The 21,649-nt window shown below is 40.4% G+C and overlaps 1 protein-coding gene across 3 annotated transcripts in view; it reads right to left on the minus strand.

Moving 5' to 3' along the window:
• Positions 1-21,649, minus strand: part of cnnm2a (cyclin and CBS domain divalent metal cation transport mediator 2a) — a 164,777-nt gene that overhangs the window by 13,936 nt on the left and 129,192 nt on the right. The window contains exons 4-7 of one of the 3 annotated variants that reach the window (XM_059947059.1): positions 13,486-13,655; positions 11,837-11,930; positions 9,474-9,536; positions 871-1,037 (exon numbers count right to left, since the gene is read on the minus strand). In XM_059947059.1, coding sequence (XP_059803042.1) covers positions 1,012-1,037; positions 9,474-9,536; positions 11,837-11,930; positions 13,486-13,655 — 353 coding nt within the window. In that variant the 3' untranslated portion in view covers positions 871-1,011. Of the gene's footprint in view, positions 1-870; positions 1,038-9,473; positions 9,537-11,836; positions 11,931-13,485; positions 13,656-21,649 lie in introns of those variants that run through there. The other 2 variants (XM_059947056.1, XM_059947058.1) reach the window with 2 other exon arrangements.

Consider the following 21,649-nt stretch of genomic DNA (forward strand, 5'->3'; position numbering starts at 1 on the left):
GTCCCCACCCCCCCCCCCCCCCCAAGACATTTTATATGCCAAATGAACTTTGCTGATAATGTATTTTTAAAAACTGGCATGGACTCTAAACTACTTCAGCCCTTTAAACCTTGAGAAACTAATATTATTGGGTGCTCTTTCATGAAATGCATGAAGATATACTGGTGGTACAAGTAAGATGCTAACCAAATGGTGTGCCAGCCATTATTTCAAGAATGTTTGAGGATAACACTACGATGTCTTAATACAAAAAAAGTCCTTAAGGCCATAAAAACATAGGAGCAAATTAGGCCATTCGGCTCATCAAGTCTGCTCCACCATTCTATCATAATTGAATCCTATTCCCTCTCAATCCTATTCTGCTGCCTTCTCCCTGTAATCTTGATGCTTTGGCTATCAATCTCCCCTTTAAATATGCTAAATGACTTTACATCTAGAGCCGCATGTGGCAATGAATTATACTACCATCTGGCTTTAGAAATACCTTCACATCTCTGTCCTAAGTGGACATCCTTCTATTCTAAGGCTTGCCCTCTGGTCCTAGATTCGCCCACTAAAGGAAAACTCCTCTGCACATCCACACTGTCTAGGTCTTTAAATAGAAAAGTTAAAGGCAGGGGTAAGAGCAAGAATAGATGTAGACCAATGAAGGAGATTGCTAATAAAACATTAACATTTTTAAAGAAGTGCTCTCTGAAACTTTATGGAGGTAAAAAGTATTTTTTGAAACTGCTGACATTGTAAGGGTTAATACAATGAAGAGTCTGAATATGGTGATGTGAACACAAATACCATTATAGGATGCAAAACAAAGTCTTTCCATCCCATATATGGTCCAACTTTTCCACATGTCATTCTATGTCAAATTCCAGTAACCATCTTCCAAAATACTCTGGAAATGCACAATTTAATTTTCCATGAGTAAACTTAAAATGTATACATTATGTTAAAATTCTCAGACGGGGACTTGTCTTAACAATTTCAGGCATTTCTACTATTTCCATAGCAAAGCTAGTGGATTTCCTTCCATTTCCGAACTACAGGAATGAAGAGAAAATGAAGATTAGCGTGACTTGAATTCTGTCAGACCGTAAGATATAGGAGCCAAAATCAGGCCATTTGGCCCATCATGTCTGCTCCACCATTTCATTATGGCTGATCCATTTCCCTCTCAGCTATAATCTCCTGCGTTCTCCTTGTATCTCTTCATACCATGACTATTCAAGAATCTATTAACCTCTGTCTAAATATACCCAATGACCTGGCCTTCACAGCCACCGTGGCATCAAAATCCACAGGTTCATCATTCTGAGGCTAAAGAAATTTCTTCTCATCTCTGTTCTAAATAGATGTCGTCTATTATGAAGCTGTGTCCTCTGGTTTTTAAACTACCCCATAATAACAAACATCCTCTCTATATCCACTCTATTGAGGCCTTTCAACATTCAAAGGGTTTCAATGAGATCTCTCCTTATTTTTCTCAATTCCACTGAAACTTAGAGCTGCCAAACACTCCTCATCTAAGGAACCTTTCAATCTGATATTATTTTCATGAACCTCCATTGAACCCCCTCCAGTTTCAGCACATCCTTTCTTAGATAAGGGGCACAAAACTGCTCTCAATACTTCAATTAAGGCATCTCTGGTATTACATCTTCACTTTTATATTCTAGTCCTCTCGAAATGATTGCTAACATTGCATTTGCCTTACTCAACACTGACTCAATCTGCAAATTAACCTTTCGGGAATCTTGTACAAGGACTCCCAAGCTCCTTTGCACCTCTGGTTTTGAATTTTCTCTCCATTTCGAAAATAGTCTACCCTTTTATTTCTTCTACCTAAGTGCATGACCATACACTTCCCAACACTGTATCCCATCTGCAACTTCTTTGACCATTCTCCTAATCTGTCTCTCTGCTTCCTCTACACCACCTGCCCCTCTACCTATCTTCATATTGTCTGCAAACTTGACCATAAAGCCATCTATTCCATCATCCAAATCACTGACAAATAACATTAAGATCCATCCAAGCCTACAGCTAAAACTGACTGTAAAAGCTTTTATAGATATGTGAAAAGAAAAAGATTGGTCAAGACAAATGTTGGTCCCTTACAGTCAGAAACAGGTGAATTGATCATAGGGAACAAGGACATGGCAGACCAATTGAATAACTACTTTGGTTCTGTCTTCACTATGGAGGACATAAATAATCTTCTGGAAATAGCAGGGGACCGAGGGTCTAGTGAGATGGAGGAACTGAGGGAAATACATGTTAGTAGGGAAGTGGTGTTAGGTAAATTGAAGGGATTAAAGGCAGATGGTCTGCATCCCAGAGTGCTTAAGGAAGTAGCCCAAGAAATAGTGAATGCATTAGTGATAATTTTTCAAAACTCCTTAGATTCTGGATTAGTTCCTGAGGATTGGAGGGTGGCTAATGTAACCTCACTTTTTTAAAAAAGGAGGGAGAGAAAAACCAGGGAATTATAGGCTGGTTAGTCTGACATCGGTGGTGGGGAAAATGCTGGAGTCGGTTATCAAAGATGTGACAACAGCACATTTGGAAAGAGGTGAAATCATCGGACAAAGTCAGCGTGGATTTGTGAAGGTAAAATCATGTCTGACGAATCTTATAGAATTTTTTGAAGATGTAACTAGTAGAGTGGATAGGGGAGAGCCAGTGGATGTGGTATATTTAGATTTTCAAAAGGCTTTTGACAAGGTCCCGCACAGGAGATTAATGTGCAAACTTAAAGCACACGGTATTGGGGGTATGGTAATGATGTGGATATAGAATTGGTTGGCAGACAGGAAGCAAAGAGTGGGAGTAAACGGGACCTTTTCAGAATGGCAGGCAGTGACTAATGGGGTACCGCAAGGCTCAGTGCTGGGACCCCAGTTATTTATAATATATATTAATGATTTAGACGAGGGAATTAAATGCAGCATCTCCAAGTTTGCAGATGACATGAAGCTGGGTGGCAGTGTTAGCTGTGAGGAGGATGCTAAGAGGATGCAGGGTGACTTGGATAGGTTAGGTGAGTGGGCAAATTCATGGCAGATGCAATTTAATGTGGATAAATGTGAGGTTATCCACTTTGGTTGCAAGAACAGGAAAACAGATTATTATCTGAACGGTGGCCAATTAGGAAAAGGGGAGGTGCAACGAGACCTGGGTGTCATTGCACACCAGTCATTGAAGGTGGGCATGCAGGTACAGCAGGCAGTGAAAAAGGCAAAATGGTATGTTGGCATTCATAGCAAAAGGATTTGAGTACAGGAGCAGGGAGGTTCTACTGCAGTTGTACAAGGCCTTGGTGAGACCGCACCTAGAATATTGTGTGCAGTTTTGGTCCCCTAATCTGAGGAAAGATATTCTTGCCATAGAGGGAGTACAAAGAAGGCTCACCAGATTGATTCCTGGGATGGCAGGACTTTCATATGAAGAATGACTGGATCGACTAGGCTTATACTCACTGGAATTTAGAAGATTGAGGGGGGATCTTATTGAAACGTATAAAATTCTAAAGGGATTGGACAGGCTAGATGCAGGAAGATTGTTTCTGATGTTGGGGAAGTCCAGAACGAGGGGTCACAGTTTAAGGACAAAGGGGAAGCCTTTTAGGACTGAGATGAGGAAAACCTTCTTCACACAGAGAGTGGTGAATCTGTGGAATTCTCTGCCACAGGAAACAGTTGAGGCCGGTTCATTGGCTATATTTAAGAGGAAGTTAGATATGGCCCTTGTGGCTAAAGGGATCAGGGGGTATGGAGAGAAAGCAGGTACAGGGTTCTGAGTTGGATGATCAGCCATAATCATACTGAATGGCAGTGCAGGCTTGAAGGGCTGAATGGCCTACTCCTGCACCTATTTTCTATGTTTCTATGTTTCTCCCAGGAACAGTATGTAATACAAATTTTACACTGAATACAGTGAAGTATTCACTAAAATCAATTGATAAAATACTTTCCTAAGAAAGCAGAATAAACACATTAGACAGAGACATAATAGTGTATGGATGCTACTGTTTATGGAATCAGACACACCAATTAGAATCTTTGCAGCAAAATATTATAAGGAAGTTCCTCACATTAAAAAAAAATTATGGATAAAGTTACTGCTGAACAACTAAAATGCAAAAGCGATAAACTCTCCATATTTTTAATAAACACACTGAATAGTAATGCCCTAAGGAGTGGAGGTCCAAGGTTCCCAGAAGATGGCAGCACATGTAGGTATGTTGGTGAAGAAAGCACAAGAGACATTAACCAGGGCAGAACATTTAAGTAGAGATTAGTGAGACTGCAGATGCCAAAATCAGCAGCAACAATCCCGCTGAAGGAACCAGTGGAGTTAGGCTACATTTGTGTGCTGATGGTAAGAAAATGGTCGGGGGGGGTGGGGGGAGGAATTGATAAAATTTCTGGTCAAAATCCTGCAAAGAATTTAACTGCACTGAGGTTATGAGATAACTTCATAAAATATTGAAGGTACTGCATACAGTTCTGGTCTTCACAGAAGGCAAGTTTGCTTTCGACAGGGTGCAGAGGGGATTCACTAGGATGTTACCTAGAGCAGGAATTTCAAGTATAAGGAAAATTAGGATCAATTGGATTTAATTTCCTTGAGCAGAAGAGGCTGACTGAGGTATACAAGATTATGAGGATCACTGACAGGGAGGCAGTGAGAAATTTCACTGCAGCAAAGCTGCCTGTAAGTACAGGCAAATGGTAGATTTAGAGGGGATTTGAGGAAGAACTTTTTTTTTATACAGAGGTTGGTTGGAATTCGTAAAGCACAACCCTGGGTTTAAGTGGAGACAATAATTCTCACCATGTTTATGAAGTATTATGGAGGCTAGGGAGCAAGTGCTGGAAAATGAGATGTTTAGATGAATATGTTATGCTTGGAATGGAAACAATGGAGCCCATTTCTGTGTCATGGGAATCCAAAGGTAAAATAAGAAGAGAGAAAAGCTAAGCTGGAAATGGGAGATATCTGTTCAGGTGAATGGATTATTTAGAGAGACAAAGAGAAAGAGAAAACAATATTGTAGAGCAGTAACTGAGGTAACAACTAGTGGCAGAATGCCACTTTAGCTGGCACAACTGTTGGATTTTGGCCCCTGGTGCTGTGAGGGGTACGCACATTTTGTGTTATCATGTGTGCTTTCTCTAGTTTCAAAGAACGGGTACATAAGAAATAGGAGGAGGAGTAACCAGCAGTAACTTGGTCAGGAGTAAACTGACCAAGTGTTCACGTGACCACGATGGCGGCACGACGCAGTTTGCAGCGGCCACTCCGGAGTTGATATCTGTTATTTGTTAAGCGGGGTGCCGTGCACAAACCTAATCTGATGAAAAACAGACGTGGGAGCACAGAGGAACATCTGGAAATCTTCGTTTCTGCTGCTATTGTGAGGTCTGGGTCCCTGCTGAGAAGAACAGGTCCCCAGTCCTCGGGGTCGCGCTGCCGGTGGCCGTTGGCGGGGGCGTCGTAGTGTGCTTGGCAGAGGATGGTGCTCAGAGAGGCTGTGCCGGAGGGGATGGTCGGAGGCTCGGAGGTTCAACAGACTTGGGAGTCCGCTTTCACCGTGTGCTGCATCTGCGAGGCTGGGTCTGACGGCGCTTTCATTGTGTGCTGCGTCTGTGAGGCTGAGTCTGGTGCTGTGGAAGTACATAGCAGAGGCATTCCCTTCTACTGCCTGTGTGGGATGACGAGTCTATCAAGATCCTGAGGACTTGTGGAAACTGTGTGGTGGTTTCTTTCGAACTTACAGTCTTTTAACATCTTTGGACTATTTTTACTGCCCATAGTCTGTTTTTTTTACATCAATTATGGTATTATCTGCACTTATGTAACTATATGTTAACTATATATGTAACTATGTGGTTTTGTGTAGGTTTTGTAGCTTAAGTTTTTGGTTTGTTGGGTGGTAGAGTTGGTCTCTTGACTTGGTATGTCTGGGTAGTCTTGTTTTGTCTGGTGGCTTTGGAGCTCTTTTCCGGGGAACGCGCTAAGATGGTAGTGCGATATTAATATGTAGCAGCCTCTCCGGACTCCAGATTTGGGGATTACCAAACGTTATGTGGATTTTCTGGTGTAGTCTGTTTTGTCGTGTGCTTTTGTGATATCATTCTAGAGAACGTTGTCTCATTTTTTAACTGCATTGCATTTGTGGTTTCCAAATGACAATAAACTGATACTGAACTGAACTGAGTAGGCCATCTGGCCCTTCAAGACTGCCCCACCATTCAATAAGATCATGGCTGATCTGTCCGTAAACTCAGCGCCATTTACCTGCCTTTTCCCCATAACCCTTAATTCCTCTACTATGTAAAAATCTATCTAACTGTATCTTAAATACATTTAGTGTCGAAGCCTCAACTGCTTCCCTGGGCAGAGAATTCCATAGATTCACCACTCTCTGGGAAAAACTGTTCCCCCTCACCTCCATCCTAAATTTTCTCCACTGAATCTTGAGGCAATGTCACCTAGCTCTAGTCTCACCTACCAATGGAAACAACTTTTCTACTTCTATCTTATCTATCCCTTTCAGAATTTTGTATGTTTCTATAAGATCCCCTCTCATTCTTCTGAATCCAAGAGAGTATAGACCCAGGCGACTCAATCTCCCCTCATAGGTTAACTCCTTCATCTCTGGAATCAACCTGGTGAATCTCCTCTGCACTGTCTCAAGTATATCCTTCCTCAAGTATGGAGACCAGAACTGCATACAAGTACTCCAGGTGCGGCCTCACCAGTACCCTGTATAGTTGCAGCATGACCTCCCTGCTCTTGAATTCAATCCCTCTAGCAATGGCCAACATTCCGTTTGTCTTCTTAATAACCTGTTGTACCCGCAAGCCAACTTTTTGTAATTCATGCACAAGCACTCCCAAGTCCCTCTGCACAACAGCATGCTGCAATCTTTCACATTTAAATAATAATCTTCTCTTCTATTAATCCTTCCAATGTACATGATTGCACATTTACCAGCCTTGTATTCCATCTGCCAGACCTTGGCCCACTCACTTAACTTATCTATATCCCACTGCAGGCACTCCACCTCCCCTGTACAATTTGCTTTTCCACTCAGTTTAGTGTCATCAGTAAATTTTGCTACGCTACACTCAGCCCCCTCTTTCAAATCATCAATGTAAATGGTAAATAGCTGTGGGCCCCTGCAGCACCCCACTCACCACTGACTGCCAACTAGAGAAACACCCACTTACACCAACTCTCTGCCTTCTATTGGTTAACCAATCCACTATCCATGCCAATACTCTTCTGACTCCATGCATTCGTATCTTATTTATAAGTCTCTTGTGCGGCACCTTATCAAACACCTTCTGGAAATCCAAGTATATGACATCAACATGTTCCCCTCTATCCACTGCACTCATTATGTCCTCAAAGAACTCCAATAAGTTTATCAAACAGGACCTGCCCTTTCTGAATCCATGCTGTGTCTGTCTAATGGAATCACTCCTTTCTAAATGTTTTGCTATTTCTTCCTTAATGACAGCTTCAAGCATTTTCCCAACTACAGTTGTTAAGCTAACTGGCCAATAGTTGCCCGTCTTTTGTCTACATCCTTTTTTTAAAAAGTGGCATGACATTTGCTGTCTTTCAATCTGCCAGGACCTGCCCAGAGTCTAGAGAATTTTGGCAAATGATTACCAGTGCGTCTACTATAACCTCCGCCAATTCCTTCAGCACCCTGGGATGCATCCCATCAGGACCAGCGGACTTACCTACCTCCAGGCCCTCTAGTTTGCCCATCAGTGACAGTGATTTTATTGGTAGAGGGAGTAAGTGAGGGAATGAAGTTTCCCTGAGCCATTCATTCATTCCAAATGGCTCCCTACAACAACTATGAAGTGCAAGAGCATATCAGGAAGGTACTGAGATTACAAGTAGAGGATTGTACCAGCAAATAGATTCAGAATCAGAGAAAAAGGCAAGTAAAGTTAAAGGCAATTTATCTGAATGCAGATAGTACAGAATCGTAGGCACTTATGTATAGCTAGGGTGCCTCAAGACTTTTGCACAGTACTGTATTTGTCAATCTGGAGTGGAGAGTGAGTTTGTAAATCCAGCAAAGCAAAGGATATTGGGAATGACAAGGGTGGAACGCTGTGGGTGGGGCGTGTGATAGATGGCAGAGAAGGAGTGCCAGAGGTGGGAGGGGAGTGGTTGTGGAGCAGGTGCAGACGCACCCAGCCCTGAGACATCAAGCAAAATCATTTGATTCCAAACAATTGCTTTATTGACCACTACAGAACGTCTCTCTGGTGCTTTCCATTCCCTCCCCAATAGGTCCACAATACAGACCCATATCAAAGTCATGTTTATCATCACTTACATTACATATTGACTTTTGCACAGTACTGTACTTGCAAAAAGATAGATGAATTGACACTGCATTTAGAAATATAACCTCACAGTAATGTGATTAAAGGTGACTAAGGAACTGAATTTTCAAAGTTATTTGATATTTTGGAAGTTCATGTAGAAAGGAAAAGGAAGTGAATGCAGTGGGAATATGTGGGATCCCTAACAATAACTTGAGGATATATAACTAAAAACTGCTTTCGGTAATGAGCAAGATAACAGAATTTAAAGAGCACCTAGGTTTCAACAGGTTAGGTAAACCTTGAGGAGAACCATGTTATGACACATAAAACAGTTACATTGGGGATATATCTTCACCATAAACCTAGTTTAACATTATAATAATAAAATATACTGAGTCATATTCTATCTGACCATTATGTTACCACATAGATAGCACACCTACAAGAGTACATTTGATTCTAAATTAGTGCTTTGTGATGTTTATGCTGTGATGTAAATGGCTTGGTTCTGTTAATTCCTTTCATCCTGAGACCTATTTGCAGAGATGTGATTTAGAACATTTTTAGAGATCCCTTAGTTTTAAGGCTGCCATTTCCTCCCCATGGAACCGTTATTCCACATCTACTTTACATGCATTAATAAAATGAAAGATGGACAAATTATGTAGTGTTGTAGTTTTGAGAATTGAAAATTTCACCCATCACCAGGAATTCCATACAGGATTGAATGGGCTTTAGAATTCTGTATGCTAGAAAAGTGCTCCAACAAAATGATACCTGTATCTTACATATAGAACGGAATTTTACAACACATACAGGCACTCCAGCCCATTATATTATGCCAACCTTTTAACCTACTCTGAGCAATCTAACCTTTCCCTCCCAAATTATCACCCATTTTACTTTCATCCAAGTGCTTACCTAAGAGTTTCTTAAATGCCCTAATATGCCTGCCTGTATCACCACTATGGCTGCGCTTTCCATTCACCCAGCACACTCTATGTAAAATATTTACTGTGAAGATTTTAATTTGATGTAAGATGAACATCTCCCATTTATTTGCTAAACTGCAACTTTAAAAGACAAACCCTAAATTAACTTGTGCAAATTTACCTGGTGAGCCAGCCAATGATTCTGTTCTGCTGACAGCAAAAGTACGGGACAGAGACAAGGGAACTACAGTGGAAATGGAATAAAAGAGAAATGTGAGATCTCATACATTTTACATATATTGATTAGAGTAAGAGTGTCTAATAAATCGATTGCAAACAGATTGATGACCCTTAGTTGATCAGGGTCAACCATGGACTTTGTGTCCTAGCTGCTGAAGTCAATACACAAAGCAGGGCAGTATGATATTGAGCGCAAACTGTTGCCCATGTAGCAGGCTCCCCCACCTCTCCACTCAGCTGCTGAATCCAAAGAAATGGCAGAGATGTTGTGGGAGCTGCCAGTCAGCATTGAACTCTACATTGGACTACCTTAGGGACTCCAACTCCAGATTTTTCCTTGGGGTTAACTCCTCAAGCCTTCCCCATGAGTGGGTGTAGCTGCAAGGCAGTGGAGGTTTGAGATCTTCCTTCAATATAATGGAGGAGTAAAATCTGTGGAGTTTCTATAAACCTAGTCAAGAATGGCAAGATTTTAAACACAGGAGAATGTCTTACACCTGAAAATTGGTATGATGCAGTCTCCTGGATGTTATGGAACTTTTATGAAATGCTTCACAAAAAAAATTAATAAAAATGAAAGATGTAGGGATTAATAAGAAAACTGAGCATGGATTACAATTGAATTAGAGGAGAAAATCAGTGAATACTGGTTAATGATGTGCCAATGCTCAAGAGGGGAAAATTGATTGGCATCACTGGGTTTAATGTTGAAAGTACTTAATGTCAATTTACATTAATTACTTGCCTTCTAAAATTCTTGAAAACTGAATGTTTCTACAAAAGTTCTTCAAAATACAGACGTCCATTGCATTTAGTCACAAATTATCATTGTCATATAAGACAGACAGACATACTTTACTGATCCCGAGGGAAATTGGGTTTCGTTACAGTTGCACCAACCAAGAATAGTGTAGAAATATAGCAATATAAAACCATAAATAATTAAATAATAATAAGTTAATTATGCCGTGGAAATTAGTCCAGGACCAGCCTATTGGCTTAGGGTGTCCGACACTCCGAGGGAGGAGTTGTAAAGTTTGATGGCCACAGGCAGGAATGACTTCCTATGACGCTCAGTGTTTCATCTCGGTGGAATGAGTCTCTGGCTGAATGTACTCCGGTGCCTAACCAGTATATTATGGAGTGGATGGGAGATATTGTCCAAGATGGTATGCAACTTGGACAGCATCCTCTTTTCAGACACCACCGTCAGAGTCCAGTTTCGCAGAGAAACAAAAATGAAGAGTTCACATTGGCTAATGGTTAGTCAAAGTCTTTCAATTTATCACATTTTTTTTAGGAACTGCAACATTAGTTACTCATCTTATTTTCACTTATTAATTATAGTTTTCAAATAATTCTGTACTTCATAAATGATCTGACCCTCTTTCGAAGTTCTTCAGTTAGTTAGTTTCAGTTATTATTCCTTTCCCAATCAGCCTATTTGACACCTTGGTTGACATTTTGACATCTTCATTCTCAAGAACATTAAATGGATCAAGTGTTGATCTATTTGAAACTGCTCAGATAGAATTCAAAGTTCTCATCAGGTTTATTTTAGATTTTAAGCAAATCCCAATTAAAAGAACTTCAAAAGAAATGGTGTCCAAATACTCTTAAACTAATAAATAAGTTCTGTTAATTATAATTATGATTATATACTTGGTGAAAAGCAGGCTAGTTTTTCCACACCATAAAAGTTGCCTATGTCCTCACCTCATAGGAAGAACTCCAGCAGAAATTTAGGCCAAAGCTGAATTCTCAAAAGATTAAGATGTGCATCCTCTAAGTGTTTAGAAATCTCCGTCTGGTGGCAGCAGAGTGCAGCTGATGTCTAACTCAGGAATGCACAACATACATACCAAACAGGTTGTTCACAAGATTATTAGAGTTCCTCTGCATCAACTGTAGGTCACAACCACAGCGAGCCATATGTGCAAAGGCAGCTCACGGATTTAGTTCGCAACTGCAGTGCCAAGGAATGCACTGTTTCAGAATGCTAGGCATAAGCTGTCAAAAAGTGTGGCATGTCCCAGGAACTAATTGCTCTATCTTCAAATAAACGTGTACATATTTGTAGACTGGGGGGAAAAAAAGTACTCTGTCGCCAAATTTGGTCTAATCAATAACTTGGTACCCATTAGAGCTAAGCATTGTAAGAGGATTATTTGCAAATTTAAAATCCAAGCTTCTGAGTACTGATTAAATCCTAATAATTTGGACCCAAAACATTTTCCCATTATTTTATTTCACAGAAAACATTGATCCTTCCAAATTCTATAGTTGTTCAACTAAGATTAGTACCTGGAGAGGACGTGAGAGCCATCATGCCGTAGTAAGAGAAGGCGCCTGCTTCAAACTTCATTACTTCTTTCCCAGCTTCCACCTCCACTTTTCCCTGGCCACAAAGGAGCAATTGGCATTATTAAACTACATTCAATAAACAAGAGCCTATTTCCTTACAGCATGAATATTCATTAAACTAAAATATACAGTCTGATCAAATTCAACCAATCTAAGAAACTTTATTCCATAAACTTTATGATGCTATAACAATACAACTGCATTTTCTACAAAGTTTTTTTCACCTCCATTAAGTAGAAGGGTTTACTGAGGAAGAATTTATAAATCTACACAAATTGCTGAAAAGTAACTGGAAGTTCAAAGTAAAGTAAATTCATTATCAAAGTACATATACGTCACCATTACAACCCTGAGATTCATTTTCCTGCAGGCATACTCAATAAATCCATAGAATAATAACCATAACAGAATCATTGAAACTTCCAAACCAACTTGGGTGTTCAACCAGTGTGTAAAAGACAACAAACTGTGCAAATACAAAAAGAAAGAAGTAATAATAATAAATAAGCAACAAATATTGAGAACATGAGATGAAGAGTCCTTGAAAATGAGTCCATAGGTTGTGGGAACATTTCAATTATGGGACATGAGCAAAGTTATCCCCTTTGGTTCAAGAACATGATGGTTGAAGGGTAATACCTGTTTCTGAACCTTGTGATGCAAGTCCTGAGGCTCCTGTATGTTCTTCCTGGTGGCATCAGCAAGAGAGCATGTACTGGGTGGTGGGGGTTCCTGATGATGGATGCTGCTTTCCTGTGATAACACTCTGTGTAGGAGTGCTCGATGGTGGGGAGGGCTTTACCTGTGATGGACTCAGCTGTATCCACTATTTGTTATAGGAGCTTCTGTTCAAGGGCATTGGTGGTTCCATACCAGGCCATGATACAGTCAGTCACTATGCTCTCCACTACAAATTTATAAAAGTCTGCCAAAGTTTTAGATGGCATACTAAATCTTTGCAAACTCCTAAGGAAGTAAAGGCTCTGCCATCCAGACAAGGTGTATGAGATGAGCCCAGGAATGAAAGAGTATATAGAGCTTTTTAATGTTCTGTGTCTATGCTCGTGGAGCTTAGGAGAATGAGGGGAGAATCTCAATCAATACCAAATATTGAAAGGCCTAGACAGACATGGAGAACATGTTTTCAATAGTGGGGGAATCTAGGACCAGAGGACACAGCCTCACATTACAAGGACGTCCCTTTAAAACAGAGATGAGGAAGAGAAATCTAAATTTATGGGGAGCAGGCAAGGGAAGTGGAGTTGAGAGGGACAATAAATCAGCCATGGAACACACTCAGTAGGCCAAGTTGCCTGATTCTGCTCTTAATTCATTTCAATCTAAGAGCTCTGCACATCTCAATGTAACAATGTCTTGCAGAAACAAGGAAAATACGCATTAAAAATATGGTCTTCCAACTGTAATCTCCAATACATGTATATCTGTGTATATTTTATATTTGTGTGTATATATAAAAAGCGACAGAGACTTTTGCACAGTACTGGAGTCAGATGTGATCATCTCAATCTATATAAAAGCTATTCTACATATAATTCCTTTAGAATCCCTCTCAAGTTAACCCCACTAACCTGCAAAACTAGAATAAAATAGTCCACAGGTTTGTTCCGATGGAAGAGATAATGTTCTGGGGCTTTTTTGTTTCTCTCATCAAATTTCATCTCCTGAATGACATTAGGATGCTTGAGCAGCCTCAGCAAGATCTTCTCTGACATCTGTGTTGGACTGAATGGCTCCACTTCTGAAATAATTAACAAAAAACATATTACAGTGTAATTTCAAGGAACAAGCTTTCTATTGCAATGAATAATCATTAGATAAATTGGTCTAAATTAGCCACCATGTACCGATGCCATAATACTTCACTGAGGAAAAAGAAAGATGTTTTGCAGCAGTTAAATAAACAGAAGTTCCAACAAAAATACCATTTTTTTTACAACTTACTTATTTAAGAATTTGCATAGGAGAGGAAAATGGAAGTCATCCAACTATTAACAGCATTCTCTCAATGTGGTTAACATAAAAGAGAAGCCAAAGACTTCAATAGGCAGACTAACAAAAGCAGCTTTGCCAAAGGATTGGTTGACAGTCTGCAGAGAGGTTCTGGATTAGATGGAAGGCGCAGTTCAGGAGCTTTGCACTGCCAAGGAAAAAGACTTGGCTAAAGCTTTTATAAATGAGAATGTTGATATATGGGAAGAGATAAAAACTGACAAGTACAATCTACTGGAAAGTATCACCTCATCCATATGAGACTTATCCAGGGGTTGTTGAGGGATTAAGGGGAGAATTTGCAGTACTGCTGATCACAATTTATGAATCCTCTTTCAACATAGTAGTGGTACCAAAGACAGTAAGACTGCAAATGCCAAATTCATTTTCAAAGGAAGTGAAGATAAACTTCTAAGTACAGTTCCCCAAGCTTAATGCCAGTAATGAACAGGGCTTTTAAAACAATAAAGAAAAAAATAGTTGTTACATGACAAGCATAACCTGAGTGAAGGGAACCAGTAAATATCTGCTAAATATAAATCACATCTGACTAAATTTTCTGCTAAAAGAACTGAGGTCAGTTTAAACCACAAGACACAGGAGCAGAATAAGGTCACTCAGCACCAAGTCTGCTCTGCATTCCACCATGGCTGATTTATTATCCACTTCAACCCCATTCTCCAGACTTTTCCCCCTAACATTTGACACCATGATTAACCAAGAACTTATCAACCTCTGCTTTAATTATACTCAATGACTCGGCTTCCACAGCCATCTGTGGTCATGAATTACACATTCATCACCCTTTGGCAAAATAAATTCCTTTTCATCTCTGTTCTCAATAGATGTCCCTCTATTCTGAGGCTGTGTCCTTTGATCTTGGGCTCACCCACGATAGGAAACACCCTCGCCACATCCACTCGGTCTAAGCTTTTCAATATTCAATAAATTTTAGTGATATTGCCCTCATTCTTCTAAACTCTAGTGGCTATATATGTTAACCCTTTAAATCCTGGAATCAGCCTCAGCTCATCTTTTCTTGGATAATACAGAGCTGAAAACCGCACAATATTCCAAGTGCAGTCTGACTAATACCATATAAAACCTCAGCATCATATCCTTGCTCTTATGTATATTATAGTCCTCTCAAACTTAATGCTAACACTGCTTCCCTTCTCTACCACAGACTTAGCCTACAAATTAGTCTTTAGGGAATCCTGCACAAGGATTTCCAAGTCCCTTTGTACTTCTGATTTTTGAATTCTCTCCCATTCAGAAAATAGTCTATCCCTATATTCCTTCTACCAAAGTGTACGACCATACACCTTCTGACACAGCAAAGAAGTGGCAGATGGAATACATTCTCCCAATCTGTCCAAGTCGTTCTGCAGCCACCCTGCTTCCTCAACACTACCTACCTATTCCACCTACCTTTCTATCGTCTGCAAACTTGGCTATAAAGCCATCAATTTCATCATCCAAATCTTTGACATATAACACGGAAAGAAGTGGTCCCAATATTGATCCCTGTGGAACACCACTTGTCACCAGCAGCCAACCAGAATAGGCCCCCTTTCTTTCTACACTTTCCCTCCTACCAATCAGCCAATCCTCTATCCATGCTAGTATCTTTCTTGTAATGCCACTGACTCTTGTTAAGCAGGCTCATGTGCAGCATCTTGTCAGAGGCCATCTAAATATCCAAGTAAATAACATCCACCCACTCTCCTTTGTCTATCCTACCTGTTATTTCCTCAAAGCATTCAAACAGATTTGTTAGGCGAGATTTCCATTAAGGAAACCATGTTGACGTGTTTACTTTATCAGAAATTTCATCCTTAATAATGGACTCCAACATCTTCCCAATCACTGAATTCAAGCTAACAGGCCTATAATTTCCTTCATTCTCTCTCCCTCCCTTCTTTAAGAGTGGAATGATTTTACAATTTTCCAGTCCTCTAGTTCTCCAGAACTATTCCATAGTCTACGGATTTTTGAAAGAACATTACTAATGCCTCCACAATCTCTTCAGCTAACTCCTTTGGTACCCTGAGGTATAGTCATCTGGTTCAGGTGACTTACCTACCTTCAGACCTTTCAGCTTCCCAAGCACCTTCTCCTTAGTGATGGCAACTATACTCAATTCTGCCTCCAACACCCCACAACTTCTGGCATACTGCTAGGGCCTTCCACAGTAAAGACTAACACAAAATACTTATTCAGTTTGTCCACCATTTCTTTGACCCCATTGCTACCTCTTCAGCATTATTTTCCAAAGGTCCAATATCTTCTCGCGCTTCTGTTTTACTCTTGATATACAGCATTTGAAAGAGCTTTTGGTATTCTCTGATAGTTACGACTAGCTTACCTTCATATTTCATCTTTTCTTTCCTTAAGATATTTTAGGTGCCTTACATTAGTTTTTAAAAGCTTCCCAATTGTTTAACTACTTGCCAATTTTTTTTTGCGCTATATTATATGCCCTCTCTTTTGCTTTTATGTTGGTTTTGGTTTTCCTCATCACCCTTGGTTGTTTCATTCCCTCTTTAGAATATATCTTCATCTCTGGGGCTTATCATGCTTTCCAAATTGCCCCAGAAACTTCAGCTATTTCTAGTGACCCCTTCTGATCAATTTTGGTCAGCTCCTCTCTCATGCCTCTGAGTTTCCCTTTCTTACACTGTAATACTAATACATCTCTACCTCTCAAGCTGCAGGGGTAATTCTATCATAATATGATCACTGTCTCCCAAGGGTTCCATTTCCTTAAGCTCCCTTTCAAATCTGCTTCACTACCTAACATCCAATCCGAAATTACATTTCACCTAGTGGGCTCAACTACATTACTCCAAAAAGCCATCTCATAGGCATTCTACAAATTCCCTCTATTAGGATCCAGCAACAATCTGATTTCCCCTTTTAATACATGCCATACCTTTCCCAGAAAAATTCCCAGTTATCCAGAGATCTGAATCCCTGCCCCCTGCACCACTTCCTCAGCCATTCATTCATCATATTCTTGCCCAGACTAGCACATGGAGCTGGGAGTAATCCAGAAATGACTACCTTGGAGGTCTTGCTGTTCAGCCTCTTCCCCAATTCCATATACTGTCTGCTCACCACCCTCCCTGAGAATCTTCTGCAGCACTTTGAGACATCCTGGACCCTAGCAAATGGGAGGAAACATAATCCTGGCTTCCTTTTTGCAGTCACAGAATCTCCTGTCCATCCCTAACTATTGTCTCATCACTACCATTCTGCCTGATTTTACCCTTCTCTGTTGAGCTTCAGAGCCAGCCTGACTGCCACTGACCTGTCTGCTGCTGCTGTGCTCTGATAGGTCATGTGCCTTAGCAGTATCCAAGGGGGTATACTCGTTGCCGTGGGGAGCCCTGCACTGACTACTTACTCCCCTCACTTCTCCTGGTAGATACTACGTGAAGCCTGTACACTGTATGCAACCATCTCAGTAAAAGACTCATCAATTAACTTTACAGCCTCTCAGATGGTCAAGTCATGTCAAGTTTATTGACTTTAACTATACACATGTATACCATCAAATGAGACATTTCTCCAGAGCAGGGTGCAAAGCACAACAGTACACATTACACACATATAACACATAATAACTCAGGAAAGTAAGGATAAAATCTATAGATGAACCATACATAAATAAAGTACATAAATTAAATATTGTAAGCTACAGAACAGATTAATTGGTGACACTTCGAATGCAATGCAGCGGGGAGTTCAGAAGCCTAATGGCCTGAGGGAAGAAACTGTTTCCCATCCTGACCATTCTTGTTTTTATGCATCAGTCTCTGCCCGAATGGTAGAAATTCAAAGAGGATGCAGGATGGATGAGTGGGATTCTTGATGAGGACTTTGACAAGATTCCACACAGAAGGTTAGTTAGGAAGGTTCAATCGTTCGGTATTAATATTGAAGTAGTGAAATGGATTCAACACTGGCTGGATGGGAGATGCCAGAGAGTAGTGGTAGATAACTGTTTGTCAGGTTGGAGGCCGGTGACTAGTGGTGTGCCTCAGGGATCTGTATTGGGTCCAATGTTATTTCTCATGTACATTAATGATCTGGATGATGGGGTGGTAAATTGGATTAGTAAGTATGCAGATGATACTAAGGTAGGAGGCATTGTGGATAATGAAGTAGGTTTTCAAAGCTTGCAGCGAGATTTAGGCCAGTTAGAAGAGTGGGCTGAACGATGGCAGATGGAGTTTAATGCTGATAAGTGTGAGGTGCTATATTTTGGTAGGAATAATCCAAATAGGACATACATGGTAAATGGCAGTAGAACAGAGTAATCTAGGAATAATGATGCATAGTTCCCTGAAGGTGGAATCTCATGTGGATAGGGTGGTGAAGAAAGCTTTTGGTATGCTAGCCTTTATAAATCAGAGCATTGAGTATAGGAGTTGGGATGTAATGTTAAAATTGTATAAGGCATTGGTAAGGCTGAGTTTGGAGTATTGTGTACAGTTCTGGTCACCGAATTATAGGAAAGATATCAACAAAATAGAGAGAGTACAGAGAAGATTTACTAGAATTGTACCTGGGTTTCAGCACCTAAGTTACAGGGAAAGGTTGAACAAGTTAGGTCTTTATTCTTTGGAGCGTAGGAAGTTGAGGGGGGACTTGATAGAGGTATTTAAAACTATGAGGGGATAGATAGAGTTGACGTGGATAGGCTTTTTCCATTGAGAGTATGGGAGATTCAAACAAGAGGACATGAGTTGAGAGTTAGGGGGCAAAAGTTTAGGGGTAACACGAGGGGGAACTTCTTTACTTAGAGAGTGGTAGCTGTGTGGAATGAGCTTCCAGCAGAAGTGATAGGGGCAGGTTCGGTATTGTTGTTTAAAGTAAAATTGGATAGACATATGGACAGGAAAGGAATGAAGGGTTATGGGCTGAGTGCGGGCCAATGGAACTAGGTGAGAGTAAGCGTTCAGCAGGGACTAGAAGGTCTGAGATGGCCTGTTTTTGTGCTGTAATTGTTATATGGTTATAATACTAAGGGCCCTGTATACACTCCTGATAAACATCCCCAATTGGTGGTAGGAAGACCCCTTTGACCCTCTCAGCTATCCTCACAGTCCTTTGAAGAGACTTCCGTTCCAATGCTCAGCTGCTCCTATAAAGTTCAGTTAAGATGTTGGGGGCAGGCTTGCTTGCCTCAGTCTCCTTAGGAAGTGGAGGCATTGTTCTGCCTTGTGCCTTCTTGTTCAGGGAGGTGATATTAAGGAACTAGGTGAGTGAAGTCACCTGTGATGTGAATTCCTGAGCACTTCCAGCACCAACTTGTATACCTTGTCAGTGAAGAACTGAAGTTGGGTGCGTTTTGTGCAGATGTAGTTATCAGGGAGACAATTAGGTACCTTGAAATCCCACATCTCAGAGGAGTATTCTACTGCCTGAACTAACTTCCCGTGTACACTTGTTATGCTTCTAACTTCTCAAACTTAAGTTCTAGCCTGCCCAAGCCTGAACACTTTAACACTGTCCACTCACACAATGACCACTTCCGCTCAAACCCTGCTTCTTTTAATTGGCCCTTGAAAATTAAGCTTAGTTACTATTACCTCAAGCAATTACCCGCTCCGCTTGCTTTTAAAAGCTTGCATGTTAAGTCTGCAAGGAACTGTCTCTAACTCACTCCGCAACCTCCCATTTTAGCAGAGGTTGTGTACGTTCATTTCTGAATGCAGCTGCTAAATTGCAACAATATAATAATTATTTCTCTGATGAACTTAATAATTATCAGATTGCTATGAATCTGATAATTGTTAAGTTTAACAGCAAAATGGAAATGAGTGGATTTGAAAAAGATGCACACCCAAAATGGTGGAGGAACTCAACAGGTCAAAGCACCATCTATGCAAGTGAATAAATAGTTGATGTTTCAGGCTGAGACCCTTTTACAGGAATGGAGAGGAAGGGGGAAGATGCCAGAATAAAAAATTTAAATAATGATACAAAATTGACAAGAGAGATATAAAAAAGGAGTTGCAGTGAATTTTACTTTTGGAATGAGGAGATCTATTCAGTTTTGTACCTCCAAGGTTCCATGCAAGAATCCCTGTTACATTTGAGATATAGTGGCATACTATGTAGATAAAACAAATTTTAGAATTATAGTAAAAACACACAAGTTCATAAGAGACTTACAACAGAAATAGAGAGACTGGCAGAATGAGTAATCATGGCAAAGAAATATGAGGTAATGAAGAACAAGAAGAAGCCTCAAGAGAAATGTTACAATTCTTCAGGTGAGTCCAGCATTCAAGGTAAATTTATAATCCAAGTACATATATGTTACCACATATGACCTTGAGATTAATTTTCTGACAGGCATTTATAGGAAAACAAGAAATACATTAGAATTTTATGAAAAGTTCTTGAAAATGATTCTGTGGGTAGTGGTGAATAGAGTTATACACACTGGTTCAGGAGCCTGACAGTGCATGATATTGAACCTGGTGGTGTGAAAACCTAAGGCTTCTGTCTCTCAGCTAGAAGAAAGCATGGCCTGGACAGTGGGGGTCTTTGATAATGAATCCTACTTTCAAAGTTCAAAATATATTTATTATCAAAGTATGTATACATTATACAACCTTGAGCTTTGTCTCCTAACAGGCAGTCACAAAACAAAGAAACCCAAAATCAAACTATGTATTGCGTTAAAACTGTCTAACACCCAATGTACAGAACATAAAAAAACACATTATGCCCATAACAAAAATAAAATAGAAAAACCCATAAAAAAGACCAATGTGCAATTAAAAAAAAACAATCATGTAAACAGCAACCGCAAGCAAATAGTATTTCTCAACTAAAGTCCATAAAGAGAGTCCATAGTTCAGCACAGAGCTGAGTAAATGTCACGGAGCAGCAATCCAAACTGGCCCATACCTCAGCTCAGTCCCAAAACCCTGACCTTTTCAATCTGGCCTGGCACTTAACTCTCCATCCAAACAATGGGTTCTGCAGCTTCTAGCAGTGATTTGAACTGACCCGTAACTTGCATTGGGCCTCGACACTCTGACCTTTACAACCTGGCTCAGCGCTCAAATCTCTGTAAGAACAAAGGGTTCTGCTGCATGGATGCGCCAGACTTCACTGCTTTGATTCAGCCTGTAAATTTCTGTCCGCATACTGTGTTCAGTCATGTTGATATGTTCTGGGTCCTGGACCCCGCAGCTTCAATTCGGCTTTTGCCCAACCTTTCCCCACTGTTCTTAGCGATGGGCCTGCCGCCTTGCCTCGATTCTGCCATGTCGAACTACCTCCAAGTCCAGACTTACTTGTGATGATTGCTTGCCAGAAAAAATGTGGTTAACAAAGCATTTAGTTGCTATCCTTGTATTGTTAGACACTAGACAGGAGTCGCTGAGGTTCACTAGCACCACCTTAAACTGGGAGTCTCATGTGGCAAAATTCCTTGGAAATGTACTGAATGGCGGGGAAGGCCTTGCCTTTGACAGACTGAGCTGTATCCATCACTTTCTGTACTTTTTTTCCATTCTTTTCATACCAGGTGATGATCCAGGCAGACGTTGATACACTTCATGATCAACCCCTCAAAGCACTTCATCATGAATCACTTCAAATGAGTGAAAGATTATAGAAATCTCTCTTCTGCACAAATGATCTCAGTCCAAAGTGTTGACTCTTTATTAATTTTCATAGATGCTGTCTGACCTGCTGAGTTCTTTCTGCATTTTG

The sequence above is a fragment of the Hypanus sabinus genome, chromosome 22 (assembly GCF_030144855.1).
Source record: "Hypanus sabinus isolate sHypSab1 chromosome 22, sHypSab1.hap1, whole genome shotgun sequence".
Taxonomy (NCBI): Eukaryota; Metazoa; Chordata; class Chondrichthyes; order Myliobatiformes; family Dasyatidae; genus Hypanus; species Hypanus sabinus.